Consider the following 17,253-nt stretch of genomic DNA (forward strand, 5'->3'; position numbering starts at 1 on the left):
TAAATTTTATAATATAAAATACAGGCAAAAAGCAAAAATAAATCAGTTCACACCAGAGAATCTGAAGAGTCTTGAGTATCCAACCAAGCAAACAATTTCACCTAATATTTTCTTGCTTCTTCTTTGGATTTCCCAGCCATCAGTTATTACAGACCAGCAGCCTGGGCTTCTCCTGGGACTGCCTTTCTGTGGCTGAGGCACTCAGACTTCTTGTTACCAGTGACAGGGACAGGTTCGATGTAGCCAAGTCATGACATCATTTCCAGGTCAAACCCAGAAGTGACATCACACCACTCTAGGATTCAGCGGAGTGGAAACTCTGTGGTTTTGCCTAGAGTCCCTGCTGAAGGCCAGACTGGGTTCCACCCAGAAATGACGCCATAACGCTGCTGCGGTTGTGATTTATAAATCGTTTTTATTCCCAGTGCTCAGGAGTCAGCTGATCACAGCTGGCCAGTCATGGCTGGAAAGCCACCAACCTGTCACAGAAAAGTAGCCTTTTGGCTTTTGGAAGCCCTTCCAGTTTGGTGCAGCAGCTGGTCCCCCCACCCCTTCTTGCGGGCTCCTGCATGAACCCAGCTTCCTTTGGCCTCTTTCAGGTGTGACTCGACCCCTCTCCCTCCGGCTCCATGCCCTCCGTCTGAGCAAGAAGCAGCCCAGGAGCACTGCCGGAGGCTCTCCGCCAAGGACGGCCCCTTCTCGCCCTGCCATGACGCTGTCCCTCCCCAGTCGTACCTCGAGAGCTGCCTCTACGATGCCTGCGCCACAGGAGGAAGCCCCGCACAGCTCTGCATGGTCCTGCAATCCTATGCTGCTGCTTGCCGGGCAGCTGGAGTCGTGCTGGGCGACTGGGAGGCCGGGACACTTTGTGGTGAGCCATTACCCTTGGTTTTCTTGCAGTCCCTGGTCTGGAGGCAAGGGATACCCTTTTGCCAGAGCCCCGTGGTGCAGAGTGGGAAAGCTGCAGTACTGCAGTCGAAGCTCTCTGTTCACAACCTAAGTTTGATCCCAGCGGAAGCTGGGTTCAGGTAGCCGGCTCCAGGTTGACTCAGCCTTCCATCCTTCCGAGGTCGGTCAAAGGAGTCCCCAGCTTGCTGGGTAGGGAAGTGCAGATGACTGGGGAAGGCAAGGGCAAACTACCCTGTAAAAAGCCTGCCGTGAAAACGTGAAAGCAACGTCAGCCCAGAGTGGGAAAGGATTGGTGCTTGCACAGGGGGCGACCTTGACCTTTTAAAAAAGCTCCTGGACTCAAACTTAGCTGCAAATCACCTGTGCATTTCCTGTGCACGCAATGTGCATGCGCATATGCTTTGTTGCATAAGGTAACATTTTGTCACACGTCGTGACACCTAAAAGCCTACCCCGAGCAGGAGAAAAGGCCTTCCAACAGGGGATTTGACAGCAGAAAAATGCAGGGAAACGTTATGTTCAAGCATCGCACAAGAAGTGTCCTGAACTCTGAGACAACTTTATTTAGTGCGAGAGATTTTTAAAAAACCGAAATGTATGAACCAGGCCGGGGCAGGAGTTCTGGAGGAGCCAGGCCTCAGCCTTTTGTCAATGTCTTGCCTGTCCTATACTAAACCTTTAGAACTGTGCAAATGTTCCTGCCCCCCCCCACCCCCACCCCTGGGTGCTGTCTGTTTGGAGTCTGGTGCACGTTTTATAAAAGCCCTGCTGAAGTGGGGGAGGCCATCTCCAGAGAGTGGCCATTGCCTTTTTGCACTTTTTCCCAGGCTGTCCCCACCCCCCCCTGCTCTCCCCCCCCCCCCAGACATAAAAGGCTTCCTCTGTCTGGATGTGTTTGATCCTCACCCAAACCCCAAATTGTGCTGAAAGGTACTCAAGGCCCAGTGATCCTTCCCCCCACCCTCACTGATCCCCCAATTTCTTGACAGAGTCCTGCTTCTTCAACTGCTCCTTCGAGGAAGACTTTTGCGAGTGGCAGCAATTGGTGACGGATGATGCCGACTGGATTCGCACACAGCACTGCAATCTGACCATCTCCGGAGACATCGAAAATCCCTGTAATACATCATTGGGTAAGTCTGACCTGTCAGAGCCAGCAACCAAAATCCATGGGGGGCAGGGGGGGTTAGGAAGAAATCAGATGAGCCCCTCAGTCCTTCCCTGCCTTCCCTAGGAGAGTCTGCCCTGGAAACTTACCGCCTTCTGCCAATGGAAATGAGAGGCCCTGCAGCGGGATGGGGTGGGGTGGGGGGTCAGCATGTGTTCTGCTCTTCAGTTTGGTGTCGAGGTGAAGTGCACAGACTCTTTTCTTGGAGAACCAGGTTTGATTCCCCACTCCTCTGCTTGCAGCTGCTGGAATGGCCTTGGGTCAGCCATAACTCTTGTAGAAGTTGTCCTTGAAAGGGCAGCTTCTGGGAGAGCTCTCTCAGCCCCACCCACCTCACAGGGTGTCTGTTGTGGGAGGGAGAAGATATAGAAGATTGTAAGCCGCTCTGAGTCTCTGATTCAGAGAGAAGGGCAGGGTATAAATCTGCAGTCTTCTTCTTCTTCTGCTTCTGTCATTCCAGAGCCAGTTTGGTGTAGTGGTTAAGTGTGTGGACTCTTATCTGGAAGAACCGGGTTTGATTCCCCACTCCTCCACTTGCACCTGCTGGAATGGCCTTGGGTCAACCATAGCTCTGGCAGAGGTTGTCCTTGAAAGGGCAGCTGCTGTGAGATCCCTCTCCAGCCCCACCCACCTCACAGGGTGTCTGTTGTGGGGGAGGAAGGTAAAGGAGATTGTGAGCCGCTCTGAGACTCTTTGGAGTGGAGGGCGGGATATAAATCCAATTCCACCCAAAAATGAAACATTGACTTTCATCTACAGAAATTAAATGAAAAAGGAATGCAGTTTGTTACGGGGTGGATGTGATGTGTAGGGAGGGGAAGAAGAAGAAGAAGAAGATATTGGATTTATATCCCGCCCTCCACTCCGAAGAGTCCCAGAGCGGCTCACAATCTCCTTTCCCTTCCTCCCTCACAACAGACACCCTGTGAGGTGGGGGGGGGCTGGAGAGGGCTCTCACAGCAGCTGCCCTTTCAAGGACAACCTCTGCCAGAGCTATGGCTGACCCAAAGCCATGCTTGCAGGTGCAAGTGGAGGAGTGGGGAATCAAACCGGGTTCTCCCAGATAAGAGTCCGCACACTTAACCACTACACCAAACTGGCTCTCCACCAGTTGGATGTGTTCCAGGGCGGACATTATCAGTGTCCAGGGTCTGTAATCCCTACGGCTCAAGGGTTCCACCTGTCCCCCGAATGGCACCGATGGGGCGGAGTGGACCAGGCGCTCCTCCGTTGCCCATCTCCTTCCCATCTGTTTATAGGAGGCTACTACATCTCTGCAAACAGCCACATCGCAGCAACCGAGAAGTCCACACAACTCCTCAGCCCTGGATGCTCGGCCCGAAGGCCCGTCTGCTTCCGCTTCTGGTACCGCCTGGCTGGAGCATCCGAGGAAGAGGCCCTGAAGGTCTACCTGGTTCAGGAAGGGGAGGCCGACCCCCTTCTGGTGTGGTTAGCGTCGGGGAGTGAGCGCGACAGCTGGCAGCCGGCGGAGGTGGATTTGCACCTTGCGGGGAGGTTTCAGGTCAGTGGATTTCAATTCCTGGACCAGGAGAGAAGGTTCAACAGGGATGCATGGGATGTGTAAAAAAAGGGAACGCTGTCTGTGATCTCGGCTGTCTGTCATAAATGTTCCGCTCCTTTGAATTATGAAGGGACAAAACAGTGAAGTAACACAGATTGATCTGCCAGAGAAGGAGATGAGGAACCTCGGAGTCTTTCCCCACAGACTGGAACCTGTGTTCCCTCTAAGCTGAGTTAGTGTGAGCCAGCTCACAGAGTTTTTGGCTCGCATTGTTTTTGTTTTAGCTCAGGAAAGATGGCCGCAGAGCAGGGAAGGCCAAACTGTGGCTCTTTCACACATACTGTGGAAGCCCCCACCACATCATTGGCTGGCTTGGAGAAGGCATTTCTCTCTTTAAACCAATTCTCCAAGCCAAGCCAGCTGGTGGCATTTGAAGATAAAGTTGCTTTCTTTCCACCTCTCTCTTCCAATTCCTTTCCTTCCCTCCCTCCCTCCTTCCCGTCTCGCTCTCAGACATCTGACATTGATTCTATGTGGCTCTTAAATTAAATAAGTTTGGCCACACCTGCCCCAGAGCAAGCTAATGTATGCAGCAGCTCAGCACTTTAATGCCAGCAGCTCACAAAGTGAATTTTTGCTCACAAAACTCCACAGCTTAGAGGGAGCATTGGCTGGGACCCTTCTGCAAGCTTCCTTGGAAGTTTCTAAACGGAGGCTAGATGGCCAGCTGACAGCAATGCTGATTCTCTGATTTTAAGGGGAGGAATTTGTGAATGTCCTGCACTGAGCAGGGGGTTGGACTAGATGCCCCTGGGGGTCCCTTCCAGCTCTGTGATTTTGTGATTCTCTTAGGGGCATACAGGAAGCAATTGTCAGCAGCCATCTTGAAAACTGTTCTCCATCTCCTGGGCTAGGAAAGAAGAGGGGCTGGGATGGCTGCAGCTTCCCGGGGCCTCCCCTCCAGCCTCCAACTTGCCCTCACCATGCCTTGTTTCCCCACAGATCCTTCTGGAAGGCGTGACAGGTTCAGGCAACGGAATGGAGCTGGCTGTGGACGAGGTGTCCCTTGACCCCGGTTGCTGCTTAGGCAAGTGCCTGCCCTCTGCCCATGCTCAGGGGTCTCTTAGAGCTGGGGGAGTTGGATCCCAAGCAAGCCAGTTGCCGACCCTTCTGCAGAGTTCCAACCCAGCTCTGATGTCTTTGTTCTCCTTCCAGGTGACCTCCCTGATCCAGCCACGCCAAGCCCAACAGGTACTGCGGAAGGGGACGGCGGCAGCTGTCCTCTCTGGGGTGCAGGGGGTGGCAAGTGATGCATTTACCATCTTTATGCTGTATGGAATCTGGACCGTTTGTATAAATAGGGAGTTGTCCAAAAAGACCACCACAACCACGTTTAACTTTAAAAGGGGTAAATACACTGAGATGAGGAGGCATGTGAGGAAGAAACTGAAAGGAAAGGTACATACGGTCAAAACCCTTGGGGAAGCTTGGACGCTATTTAAAACTATAATCCTAGAAGCTCAGATAAAATACATACCACAAGTTAGGAAAGGCACAAACAGGCATAAGAAAAGGCCTGCGTGGTTAACAAACAAAGTAATGGAAGCTGTAAAAGGTAAGAAGGACTCCTTTAAGCGGTGGAAAACCAGTCCAAGTGAGATTAGTAAAAGGGAACACAGGCTGTGGCAAATCAAATGCAAGACTGTGATCAGGCAGGCAAAAAGGGACTATGAGGAGCATATTGCAAAAAACATAAAGACCAACAATAAAACTTTCTTCAAATATATTAGAAGTAGGAAACCAGCCAGGGAGGCAGTGGGGCCCTTGGATGACCATGGGGTAAAAGGATTACTGAAGGAGGATAGGGAAATGGCTGAGAAGCTAAATGAATTTTTTGCCTCCGTCTTCACTGTAGAAGACGAGAACTTTTTGCCCGCCCCAGAAGGGGTGTTGAAAGACCTGAGTCAGATTGAGGTGACAAATGAGGAGGTCCTACAACTGATAGACAAATTAAAAACTAATAAGTCACCGGGTCCGGATGGCATACATCCGAGAGTTCTGAAGGAACTCAAAGTTGAACTTGTGGATCTTCTAACAAAAATCTGTAATCTTTCATTGAAATCTGCCTCCATTCCTGAGGACTGGAAGGTAGCAAATGTCACCCCCATCTTTAAAAAAGGTTCCAGAGGAGATCCGGGAAATTACAGGCCAGTCAGTCTGACTTCAATACCAGGAAAGTTGGTAGAAACCATTATCAAGGACAGAATGAGTAGGCACATTGATGAACACGGGTTATTGAGGAAGACTCAGCATGGGTTCTGCAAGGGAAGATCTTGCCTCACTAACCTGTTGCATTTCTTTGAGGGGGTGAACAAACATGTGGACAAAGGAGACCCGATAGATGTTGTTTACCTTGACTTCCAGAAAGCTTTTGATAAAGTTCCTCATCAAAGGCTCCTTAGAAAGCTTGAGAATCATGGAGTAAAAGGACAGGTCCTCTTGTGGATCAAAAACTGGCTGAGTAATAGGAAGCAGAGAGTGAGTATAAATGGGCAGTCTTCGCAGTGGAGGACGGTAAGCAGTGGGGTGCCACAGGGCTCGGTACTGGGTCCCATGCTCTTTAACTTGTTCATAAATGATTTAGAGTTGGGAGTGAGCAGTGAAGTGGCCAAGTTTGCGGATGACACTAAATTGTTCAGGGTGGTGAGAACCAGAGAGAATTGTGAGGAACTCCAAAGGGATCTGTTGAGGCTGGGTGAGTGGGCGTCAACGTGGCAGATGCGGTTCAATGTGGCCAAGTGCAGTGTAATGCACATTGGGGCTAAGAATCCCAGCTACAAATACAAGTTGATGGGGTGTGAACTGGCAGAGACTGATCAAGAGAGAGATCTTGGGGTCATGATAGATAACTCACTGAAAGTGTCAAGACAGTGTGCGTTTGCAATAAAAAAGGCCAATGCCATGCTGGGAATTATTAGGAAGGGAATTGAAAACAAATCAGCCAGTATCATAATGCCCCTGTATAAATCGATGGTGCGGTCTCATTTGGAGTACTGTGTGCAGTTCTGGTCGCCGCACCTCAAAAAGGATATTATAGCTTTAGAGAAGGTGCAGAGAAGGGCAACTAGAATGATTAAAGGGCTGGAGCACTTTCCCTATGAAGAAAGGTTGAAACGCTTGGGACTCTTTAGCTTGGAGAAACGTCGACTGCGGGGTGACATGATAGAGGTTTACAAGATAATGCATGGAATGGAGAAAGTAGAGAAAGAAGTACTTTTCTCCCTTTCTCACAATACAAGAACTCGTGGGCATTCGATGAAATTGCTGAGCAGACAGGTTAAAACGGATAAAAGGAAGTACTTCTTCACCCAAAGGGTGATTAACATGTGGAATTCACTGCCACAGGAGGTGGTGGCGGCCACAAGTATAGCCACCTTCAAGAGGGGTTTAGATAAAAATATGGAGCACAGGTCCATCAGTGGCTATTAGCCACAGTGTATGTGTGTATATAACATTTTTTGCCACTGTGTGACACAGGGTGTTGGACTTGATGGGCCGTTGGCCTGATCCAACATGGCTTCTCTTATGTTCTTATGTTCTTATGACCGATTTGGAGCTTTTTCACCCTGCAATTGTCCTGGCTTTGTTTTTGCTTTCAGTGAGCTCTTTGGGTCAAGCAACAGGAATTCTCCAAAAAAAGACAAAGATGCTGTAAATGTCTGATCTGTACTTTGCAGCCTGCCTTCCCTCTTCTCTGCCTGCCGCTGACTTACCTGACCCTTTATGGGTTTTCTGCTGTGTCTTCCTGGACACCCATTTAGATGAGATGACGTTAGGAGAGTGTGGGACACTTTCAGGGTGGAAGAGAGGTCAATCCGTGGCCCGCAGCCCAGGGCCTCTAGGCAGACGGTGGCTTTGGGGGCTCACGTTCTACTCTTGTCTGTGTCTCAGGCCAGGCCACGAGTCAAGGAACCACATCTGGGTTCGGATCAACCCCTTTTGCTGGGATCACAACTCCACCAGAAGCAACCACTGCCAGTAAGTGTCTGATGGCCAAATCTGGGGAAAGCTTCCATACTGAAAGGTTGTAGAGAAACATGCTGTTGTATAAGAGGTAAAAGGGGAAACGCACAATTAGTATATGGGATTCACTGCTCCAGGATATGGCCAGGTAGTAGATTAAATGACATTAGAAGGACATTTTCATGGCAAAGGAGAAGTCAGTCAACCGCCTACAGCTCAGTGCCTCCAGGCGGAAGGTGATTTATGGCACTCATGTCTGACTTTGTGTCCCAGGCCAGACTTTGAGTCCAGAAGCCACACCCAAGTCACAACCCACCCCCCTTGCTGAGATCACCACTCTGCCAGAAGCAGGTGGAGGGCTCTCCTTCCTTGGAGGTTTTGAAGCAGAGGCTAGAGGGCCCTCTGACAGCAATGAGGATCCTGTGAATTGAGGGGGAGGGGTTTGTGGGTTTCCTGCATCACGCAGGGGGTTGGACTCAATGGCCCTGGAGGTCCCTTCCAGTTCTAGAATTGTATGAACTTCTTGACCATTAGAGCAGTTCCTCAGTGGAACAGGCTTCCTCCTCGGGAGGTGGTGGGCTCTCCTTCCTTGGAGGTTTTTCAACAGAGGCTAGATGGCCCTCTGACAGCAATGAAGATCCTGTGAATTTAGGGGGAGGTGTTTGTGAGTTTCCTGCATTGTGCAGAGGGTTGGACCCTGGAGGTCCCTTCCAACTCTAGGATTCTATGAAATTTCTGACCGTTAGAGTGGTTCCTCAGTGGAACAGGCTTCCTCCTCGGGAGGTGGTGGGCTCTCCTTCCTTGGAGGTTTTTATACAGAGGCTAGATGGCCACCTGGCAGCAAGGAAGATCCTGTGAATTTAGGGGGAGGTGTTTGTGAGTTTCCTGCATTGTGCAGGGGTTTGGATAGATGGCCCTGGAGGTCCCTTCCAACTCTAGGATTCTATAAGAAGCAAGCACCACCAGTAAGTGTCAGACCTCCTGAATGGAGGAGGTGTGTCTGTGTGGAAGGAGGCACCACTGGGCCACGCTGCTCGGCCCTGCATTCTGTCTTCCCAGACAGCATGAAGTCTGCCCATGTTTCGCAGTAGACCAGGCACCTTTTGAACCGCTCCTTACCCCATGAAAGCTGCTTCCCTGTCAGGAAGTGGGATGTGGGGAGGAGGGCCTGGTTGGAAGAGGGAAGCATCTCCAAACCTCCTAGCTGTGCCTGTATCTCTTGTTCCCTCCCAAACAGCCACACCCACTAAAAGCCCCCAACCAGTTTACTCAGAGCCTCCTGCTTCAACTTCCTCCCCAGGCTCCACCTCCCTGGCAACATCCACACCTCCTGGGACAACCCTCAGCCACCCTTCCCTTGCAGGTGAGTCCTTTGCAGGGGGCTCCTTCTCCTCCACACCACAAACATTAGTGCACACAATGCACTGCGGGAGGGGAGGGGGGGAGGCCACAAGGAGAACTTCCTCACCCAAGCCCTGTCTGATGGACCTCCTGGTGGTACCTGGGTTTTTTTGGCCACTGTGTGACACAGGGTTGGACTGGATGGGCCATTGGCCTGATCCAACAGGGCTTCTCTTATGTTCTTATGTGACACAGAGTGTTGGACTGGATGGGCCACTGGCCTGATCCAACATGGCTTCTCTTATGTTCTTGTGTGACATAGAGTGTTGGACTGGATGAGCCACTGGCCTGATCCAACAGGGCTTCTCTTATGTTCTTATGTAACACAGAGTGTTTGACTAGATGGGCCATTGGCCTGATCCAACATGGCTTCTCTTATGCTCTTATGTGACATAGAGTGTTGGACTGGATGGGCCACTGGCCTGATCCAACAGGGCTTCTCTTATGTTCTTATGTGACACAGAGTGTTGGACTGGAGGGGCCACTGGCCTGATCCAACAGGGCTTCTCTTATGTTCTTATGTGACACAAAGTTTTGGACTGAATGGGCCACTGACCTGATCCAACATGGCTCCTCTTATGTTCTTATGTGACACAGAGTGTTGGACTGGATGGCCCATTGGCCTGATCCAACATGGCTTCTCTCACGTTCTTATGTTGTTTGTTTTATTGTATCCATTGATTTTAGCTTGGAGTTTTTTAGTGTTTTAACTTTTGTTGTTATCCGCCCTGTGTCCACTCATGGGAAAGGGCAGAATACAAATCAACATTCATAGATACATAAATAAATAAGAGCCACTTGAAATGCGACATTTCTCATCCAGTGAACGCATCATTTTCAAGATTCTACATAGTCCACTCTTTTTCAGAAGTGTGTGTCAAGCTTGACATTAGAAATTATTGGAGTGAGGCTATTGGAAGTTGGGACTGTATCTAATTGTGCCTTCATACATTGGATTATTAGAATACCATTTTGGTTCTGACTGCAAACCAAACAAGACAGAGACTGGACTTCTGTACAGAATAAATTGTCATTTAATGCTTTTAAGATATAGGAGTGACATCCAGTGGTCATAGTCAGCGGTCTTTTTCACTTTCCACTTGTATAAGAGATGAATGAGGTCGAATCCAGCTCTGCTAGCGCAACAGTTGGCTTTACTGTGTTGTTGTTTTGACCACAGCATGTGCGCTGATGGCGGAACAGAGTCATAAGTTGGTTCCCTGTTATCAGAATGAGCCTCTGTCATCTCAAGAAGACTCTTTGCTTTGGCACTCTCAAAGTTTAGCATTCAGGGCTGCAGGAAATACCTTCTGGGGCGTGCAACTGAGCAGCACTGTGGCTGACATTCTCTGTTTGGGGGCTTCTTGGAAGCACCTGGTTGGCCACTGCTGGAAGCAGAAGGATGCTGGACTTGGTAGAACGTTGCCCTGATCCTGCAAGGCCCATTCTGTCTTTTGCTTCTGATTCCTGGTTTTTTTTCTTGGCATTAAGATTTGCAGACCTGCTTGTTGGCAATTGAAACGATACACTAAAGGGCTTCTGGCTTGTTCGTTCCTTCCCAGGCCGTGCCACCTGCAGTGCCTCAGGAGACCCCCATTACACCACCTTTGATGGCCGAGTCCACCACTTCATGGGCATCTGCACGTACACCCTCGCCCAAGTCTGCCACGGCAACCTCAGTGGCGTGCCTGCCGCCTTCCAAGTGTCTGCCACAAACGAACTCCGGGGCGCCTCCACGCATGTGTCTTACATCAACTCTGTGCACGTGGAAGCCTATGGGAGTCGGATCTCCTTGCTGAAGAACCGGAAAGTGAATGTAAGGAGAACTCTTTCCTGTTTGGTAGGAATCGTGTTAGTCCAGTGACAGGAGTGCCGTGTGTGAAACAGAATGCATAGAGGCCAAAGTCCCCAGCTCCAAAGCGTCCCCATCTGCATTCAACAGGAGTGGAGAGGGCTGAACAGTCCAAGGGCTGGCAGCAAATGCATCAGCTGCAGTTCCACTGCAGACGACCAGGCTGGGCGCAGAAGTTCATCTTCTGAATTGCCTTTCATTTTCTTATAAAAATAGCACTCAGGGTAGCTTGGAAGGATCATCAGGAGGGCCTGGAGAAACCTGACAGGCTTACCAAGTAGGGCCTCTGTGGCCAGGTGTGTGTGTGTGTGTGTGTGTGTGTGGGCTGCCTGACATGTTCCAAAGAGCAAAAAATGGCAGGATAAAGAAACAAAATAGGAGACGACTGCACTTTTAAGACTAACTTAGTTTTATTCAGAATATAAGTTCGGAATAAAACTAAGTTGATCTTAAAGGTGCAATCAACTCCTTATTTTGTTCTACTACTTCAGACCAACACAGCTGCCTGCTTGGATCTATCTTCCAGGATAAAGAAAGTTTTCTTTGCACAATTTATGCAGGTCTCAGAATTCAGCATTTCGAATCTTAGCACTGGGTTTTGCTATATATACTGTGCAGAAAAATGCAGTCTTGGGGGTGTGGGTTGGACTGTGGGAGACTACAGTGGATATATGAAGGAGTTTGAAATGGACTCTGCAGAAAATTCTGTTCCTGTATTTGGCCCCCGCCCCCAACCCTGGGGCTTGGGTTGGCAAACGATGTCAACCCTATGTCATCAGAATCAAAAATGCAATTGCTGTAATCCCCCCTCCTTAGCTGCCCTGTCTCAACCTTGCCCTGGAAACTCAGCAGCTAGATGAAGAAGAAGAAGAAGAAGAAGAAGAAGAAGAAGAAGAAGAAGAAGAAGAAGAAGAAGAAGAAGAAGAAGAAGAAGACGATGACGATATTAGATTTATATCTCGCCCTATACTCTGAAGAGGCCCCGTGGCGCAGAGTGGTAAAGCAGCAGTACTGCAGTACTGTGGTCTGAACTCTCTGCTCACGACCTGAGTTCGATTCCGGCGGAAGCTGGATTCAGGTAGCCGGCCCAAGGTTGATTCAGCCTTCCATCCTTCCAAGGTTGGTCAAATGAGTCCCCAGCTTGCTGGGGGAAAGTGTAGAAGACTGGGGAAGGCAATGGCAAACCACCCCATAAAACGTCTGCCGTGAAAACATTGTGAAAGCAATGTCACCCCAGAGTCGGAAACGACTGGTGCTTGCACAGGGGACCTTTCCTTTTTCCTTTCCTATACTCTAAATCTCAAAGCGGGCACAATCTCCTTTACCTATCCCCACCCTGACAGACACTCTGTGAGGTGGGTGGAGCTGAGAGAGCTCTGACTGAAGTTGCCCTTTCAAGGACAACTCTTGCAAGAGCTCTGGCTGACCCAAGGCCATTCCAGCAGCTGCAAGTGGAGGAGTGGGGAATCAAACCCGGTTCTCCCAGATAAGAGAGCTCTGGCTGACCCAAGGCCATTCCAGCAGGTGCAGGTGGAGGAGTGGGGAATCAAACCTGGTTCTCCCAGATAAGAGAGCTCTGGCTGACCCAAGGCCATTCCAGCAGCTGCAAGTGGAGGAGTGGGGAATCAAACCCGGTTCTCCCAGATAAGAGAGCTGTGGCTGACCCAAGAGCAGCTGCAAGTGGAGAAGTGGGGAATCCAACCTGGTTCTCCCAGATGACAGTTCGCCCACTTAACCACTACACCAAACGAAGGCTGTTAGATTCCTGGAGGTTACCAAAAGGGAGGCCCCAGAGGCAAAGGACATCTCCAGAAGGTCAGCTCTCCGGATGTGACACCCAGACAGGAGAAACCAAAGGCCACTCTGAACCAATCAGAGAGAGTGCCGTGGGCAGTGGGGGTGGGCGGCAGGGCTTCAAGCTTGGTGGCCAACTCTTTCCCATGGTGCTCAGGTCAATGGAACAAGAAGGAGCCTGCCAGTGTCCATCGAAGGCCGCAAGATCACTGTCCAGAGCAGCGGAGGCTTCGTCCTTTTGGAAACGGACTTTGGCCTGGGGGTCAGATTCGATGGGAACCACTACGTGGAAGTGTCGGTGCCTCCCGCTTACAAAGGGCAGCTCTGCGGCCTGTGTGGTGAGTCCTCCCTCCAGTGGGGCAGGTTTGTAGCCTTGGGGCCCAGATGTGGCACTTGGACAAACGAACTTGCCCAGCTCTGGCCTCCCGAGGGGCATCGCATCAGAGACACAGACTGGCCAACAGAGAGGACAAGGTTCACTGGCTGCAGGGGGGTGGGCAGCAACCCAGAGAGGAAGGTCTCACTTCTGTTTCTTTCCTACCACGCAAAGGTAATTACAACCAGGATCCGAGCGACGACAACTTGAAGCCTGACGGACAGCCTGCCAGCGACTCCACTGTCCTGGGCGACAGCTGGCTTGTTCCGGACAACGTCTCTGAGTAGGTAACCATGTGGTGCCTGGCCCACCTCTGGGAGGCGAAGGGGATGGCAGAGAGGGCAGCAAGCTGGTGGAGCCCGTGCCAGAGACTGGGAAAGGACTGGGGCCTGCCTTTCCTCTTCAGCCACCCTCCCTGTGCCAAGACCTGACTGCCCGAAGGATCCAGCTCAGAGTCTGTATGGGGGGGAGGGCTTCCTTCTGGCACTGACCTTGGGGTCTGCAAGCGGGGGAGGGGGTCCTCCCTGTTGCTGCTGCTACTTTTGACGGGGTGGCTTGCCATTGCCTTCTCCAGTCATCTACGCTTTCCCCCCAGCAAGCTGGGTACTCATTTGACCGACCTTGGAAGGCTGAGTCAACCTCGAGCCAGCTACCTGAGAACCCAGCTTCCGCCGGGGATCGAACTCAGGTCGTGAGCAGAGCTTAGGACTGCAGTGCTGCAGCTTTAACACTCTGCAAACCACCCCATAAAAAGTCTGCTGTGAAAGCGTTGTGAAAGCAACGTCACCCCAGAGTCAGAAACGACTGGTGCTTGCACAGGACAGGACAGGACAGGACAGGACAGGACAGGACAGGACAGGAAAGGACAGGAAAGGAAAGGAAAGGAAAGGAAAGGAAAGGAAAGGAAAGGAAAGGAAAGGAAAGGAAAGGAAAGGAAAGGAAAGGAAAGGAAAGGAAAGGAAAGGAAAGGAAAGGAAAGGAAAGGAAAGGAAAGGAAAGGAAAGGTCCCCTGTGCAAGTACCAGTCGTTTCCGACTCTGGGGTGATGTTGCTTTCACAACGTTTTAATGGCAGACTTTTTACAGGGTGGTTTGCCATTGCTTTCCCCAGCCATCTACACTTTCCCTCCAGCAAGCTGGGTTCTCCTTTTACCGACCTCAGAAGGATGGAAGGCTGAATCAACCTTGGGCCAGCGACCTGAACCAGCTTTTGCTGGGATCTAACTCAGGTCGTGGGCAGAGGGCTCCGACTGCAGTACTGCAGCTTTACCACTCTGCCCGTGGAGGGGGGGATATAAATCCTATAAACCTATAAGACCAACAAAGTATTATTCAAGCTGTAAGCTTTTGTGTGCACTCACACTTCTTCAGATCTGAACCATACCTGAAGAAATGTGCATGCACACGAAAGCTCATAACTTGAATAAAACTCCGCTGGTCTCAACGGTGCCCCAGGACTCAGAGTTTGTTCTGCTGTGACCCGCCTGGCTCTGACAGTATTCAAAGTCTTCCTTCCAGCAGCCATACTTATCCCCACCTTGGGGGCTTGTGGCTTGTGTGGAATGAGGGGAAAGCCGCTTGGGGCCTCCACTGGAAACAGCATTTCTTACAGGACCAGTAGCTTAACTGAGCGTAGCATGCAAAGAGCAGGCTTCTGAGACTATTTGATGAGACGGAGAGCTGGCAAAGACGTTTAACGTCCCGAATCATCCAGCATGTAACTCCTCGCCATTCTGGAAGATGCCTCCTTTGATTCAAAGGTGGCAGCAGCAAAGACTCTTGAAGCAAATTGGAGGTCTTTGCAGCCATTCTGTCAAAGGATCTGGGAGGTGTGTGCTGTGGGCTCATGATCCACTTTCCACGGGGTGGGCCATCCCCTACGTCTGAGCTCTGAAACAGTCTGGTAAAGGAAACATCCTCTGTCATGGGTAGGGTTGCCAAGTCCAATTCAAGAAATATCTGGGGACTTTGGGGGTGGAGCCAGGAGACGTTGGGAGTGGAGCCATGAGACATTGGGGGTGGAGCCAGGAAGAAGGGTGTGACAAGCATAATTGAACTCCAAGGAAGTTCTGGCCATCACATTTAAAGGGACCGCACACCTTTTAAAATGCCTTCCTTCCATAGGAAATAATGAAGGATAGGGGCACCTTCTTTCGGGGCACATAGAATTGGATCCCCTGGTCCAATCTTTTTGAAACTTGGCAGGTATTTTGGAGAGAGGCACCAGATGCTACGCTGCGAATTTGGGACCTCTAGCTCAAAAGATAGCCCCCCCCAGAGCCCCAGATACCCGCAGACCCATTCTCCATTATTTCCTATGGGAATACATCTCCATAGGGAACAACAGGGTTCCCAGCAGACATTCCCCTCCCCTCTCCTCCCCTCCCCCCGCTTTCTGATGACCTGAATCCGGGGGATCCCCTGCCCCCACCTGGGGATTGGCAACCCTAGTCATGGGCCCAATTGCCTTCTGCTGAAATGACCAGGCAATGAGATTCAAGCCAAGTCAGCTTTCTGCTCCCTCCTTCGACCAGATCCTGTTCCACTCTCCCACCGCCAGAGTGCAGCCCAGAGCAGGAGGAGGAAATCAAGAGGGACTCAGCCTGCAGCATTATCAGAGATCCTACAGGTGGGTCGTTGGTTCTGCGGAGAGAGGGCGGCTGGACCCCGTCAGGAGGAAGGGTTTGCAACTCACAGGGCTCACCTTGCCCACGCCCTTGATTGTGCGTCAGCCCCACATTGGCTGGCTTTTGAGCTGCTGAATTTCACAGGCACTTGGACTGCTTGCCGAAGGTCCCCGCTTCGACCCCCCCCCCCCCCAGCTGGCCTCACAAAAGACCTTACAGCTGAGGCTTTGGAGAGCCACTGGGAATTGGGATCAAAACAGATGGACTGTCGGCCAGAGCATTCCATCCCTCTTCATTCTGTCAGTTCTAAGTAGCTTGGCAGATTTGCTTTTATAAAAGTTGCGCTTGTGACACACACGCACACCAGCTTGAAATCAACGGACATCTCTCTCTCTCTCGCCTTCCCCTTTCCCAGGAGTCTTCGGCAGCTGCCACCACCTGCTAGACCCTTCATCTTTCTATGAGAACTGCATTTATGATGTGTGCCTTACTGGCGGGCAACTCACCTCCCTCTGCTATGGACTGCAGGCCTATGCGGAGTCATGTGCTAATGCTGGCGTGTGCGTGGAGTGGAGAAATGCCACCCTCTGCCGTGAGTGGGGGGGGGGGTTGGCAGGGGGGGGTCCAAAGGTGCTTAAACTGTTTGCTGCTGCTCCTGCTTGAATGTTTAGTACCAAATTTGTTTTCCTGTTGTTTTGTGTTGCTGGTGCTGGTGGAAAGTGCCCTCAAGTCAAAGCTAACTTACGGAGACCTCTGTGATGTTCCACCCAGGCCTTGCATTCAGCAGGAGCTCACAGGAGCACAGCTCCTGAACCTTTCGGATGGCCCCCTCCTCCTCCCCACCCACCTTGTCCATTGAATGGTAGACACAGCTACATAACGATCCCTGGATGAGGAGAGCGGGCAGCCAGCCAGCCACCGGGGGCTTTGCCACTCCCCCAGCAGCCCTCATTAACCCCCAGAGAAGCCCACCCCACCCTTTCTCCACTTCTTATGTGATTTTGGGCAGTGGGTGGCTTGCTGGCATTTTGACTGGGGGGCAGCCCAGGCGAGCCCCAAGCGAGTGAGGCCTGCTTGGGCTGGCTAGATCTCTAGCCAGCCAAACAGGCCTTGCTTGCCTGGGGCTCTCCTTTCTTGCATTGGGTTGCTTTTGGCTGATGACGGGTCTGCATTGACTTACGCTAATGAGCTGCGCCACCTATTTTTCTACAAAACGACCCCTGTTTCCACCTCATGAGGCTTTAGTGGTGGGCTCTCTTTCCTTGGAGGTTTTTAAGCAGAGGCTGGATGGCCATCTGACAACAATGAAGACCCTGTGAATTTAGGGGGAGGTGTTTGTGGGTTTCCTGCATTGTGCAGGGGGTTGAACTAGATGACCCTGGAGGTCCCTTCTGACTCTGATTCCATGAGCAGAGGTAGGTTGGCCCTTGCCTGCCTCTGCTTAGCCACCCTGGGCTTCTCTGGGGGTCTCCCATCCAAGTCCTAACCACAGCTGACCCTGCTTAGCTAGCCTGGCCATCTGGGCCACACCTTGTGTTACTGGCTGGGTTATCTCCATCCACCTCAGGCATTGTGGGCTGGGA

The 17,253-nt window shown here is 51.3% G+C and overlaps 1 protein-coding gene across 1 annotated transcript in view; it reads left to right on the forward strand.

Annotated features, from left to right (window-relative positions):
- The window catches only part of LOC132574434 (uncharacterized), a 128,202-nt gene that overhangs the window by 77,706 nt on the left and 33,243 nt on the right, over nt 1–17,253 (forward strand). Inside the window, exons 41-50 of the mRNA XM_060242788.1 lie at nt 600–871; nt 1,899–2,042; nt 3,337–3,599; nt 4,602–4,686; nt 8,860–8,985; nt 10,586–10,839; nt 12,827–13,007; nt 13,220–13,328; nt 15,578–15,672; nt 16,086–16,262. Of these exons, the coding sequence (XP_060098771.1) occupies nt 600–871; nt 1,899–2,042; nt 3,337–3,599; nt 4,602–4,686; nt 8,860–8,985; nt 10,586–10,839; nt 12,827–13,007; nt 13,220–13,328; nt 15,578–15,672; nt 16,086–16,262 (1,706 nt within the window). The remainder of the gene's footprint in view (nt 1–599; nt 872–1,898; nt 2,043–3,336; nt 3,600–4,601; nt 4,687–8,859; nt 8,986–10,585; nt 10,840–12,826; nt 13,008–13,219; nt 13,329–15,577; nt 15,673–16,085; nt 16,263–17,253) is intronic.

This window comes from Heteronotia binoei, chromosome 6 (assembly GCF_032191835.1).
Source record: "Heteronotia binoei isolate CCM8104 ecotype False Entrance Well chromosome 6, APGP_CSIRO_Hbin_v1, whole genome shotgun sequence".
Classification (NCBI taxonomy): Eukaryota; Metazoa; Chordata; class Lepidosauria; order Squamata; family Gekkonidae; genus Heteronotia; species Heteronotia binoei.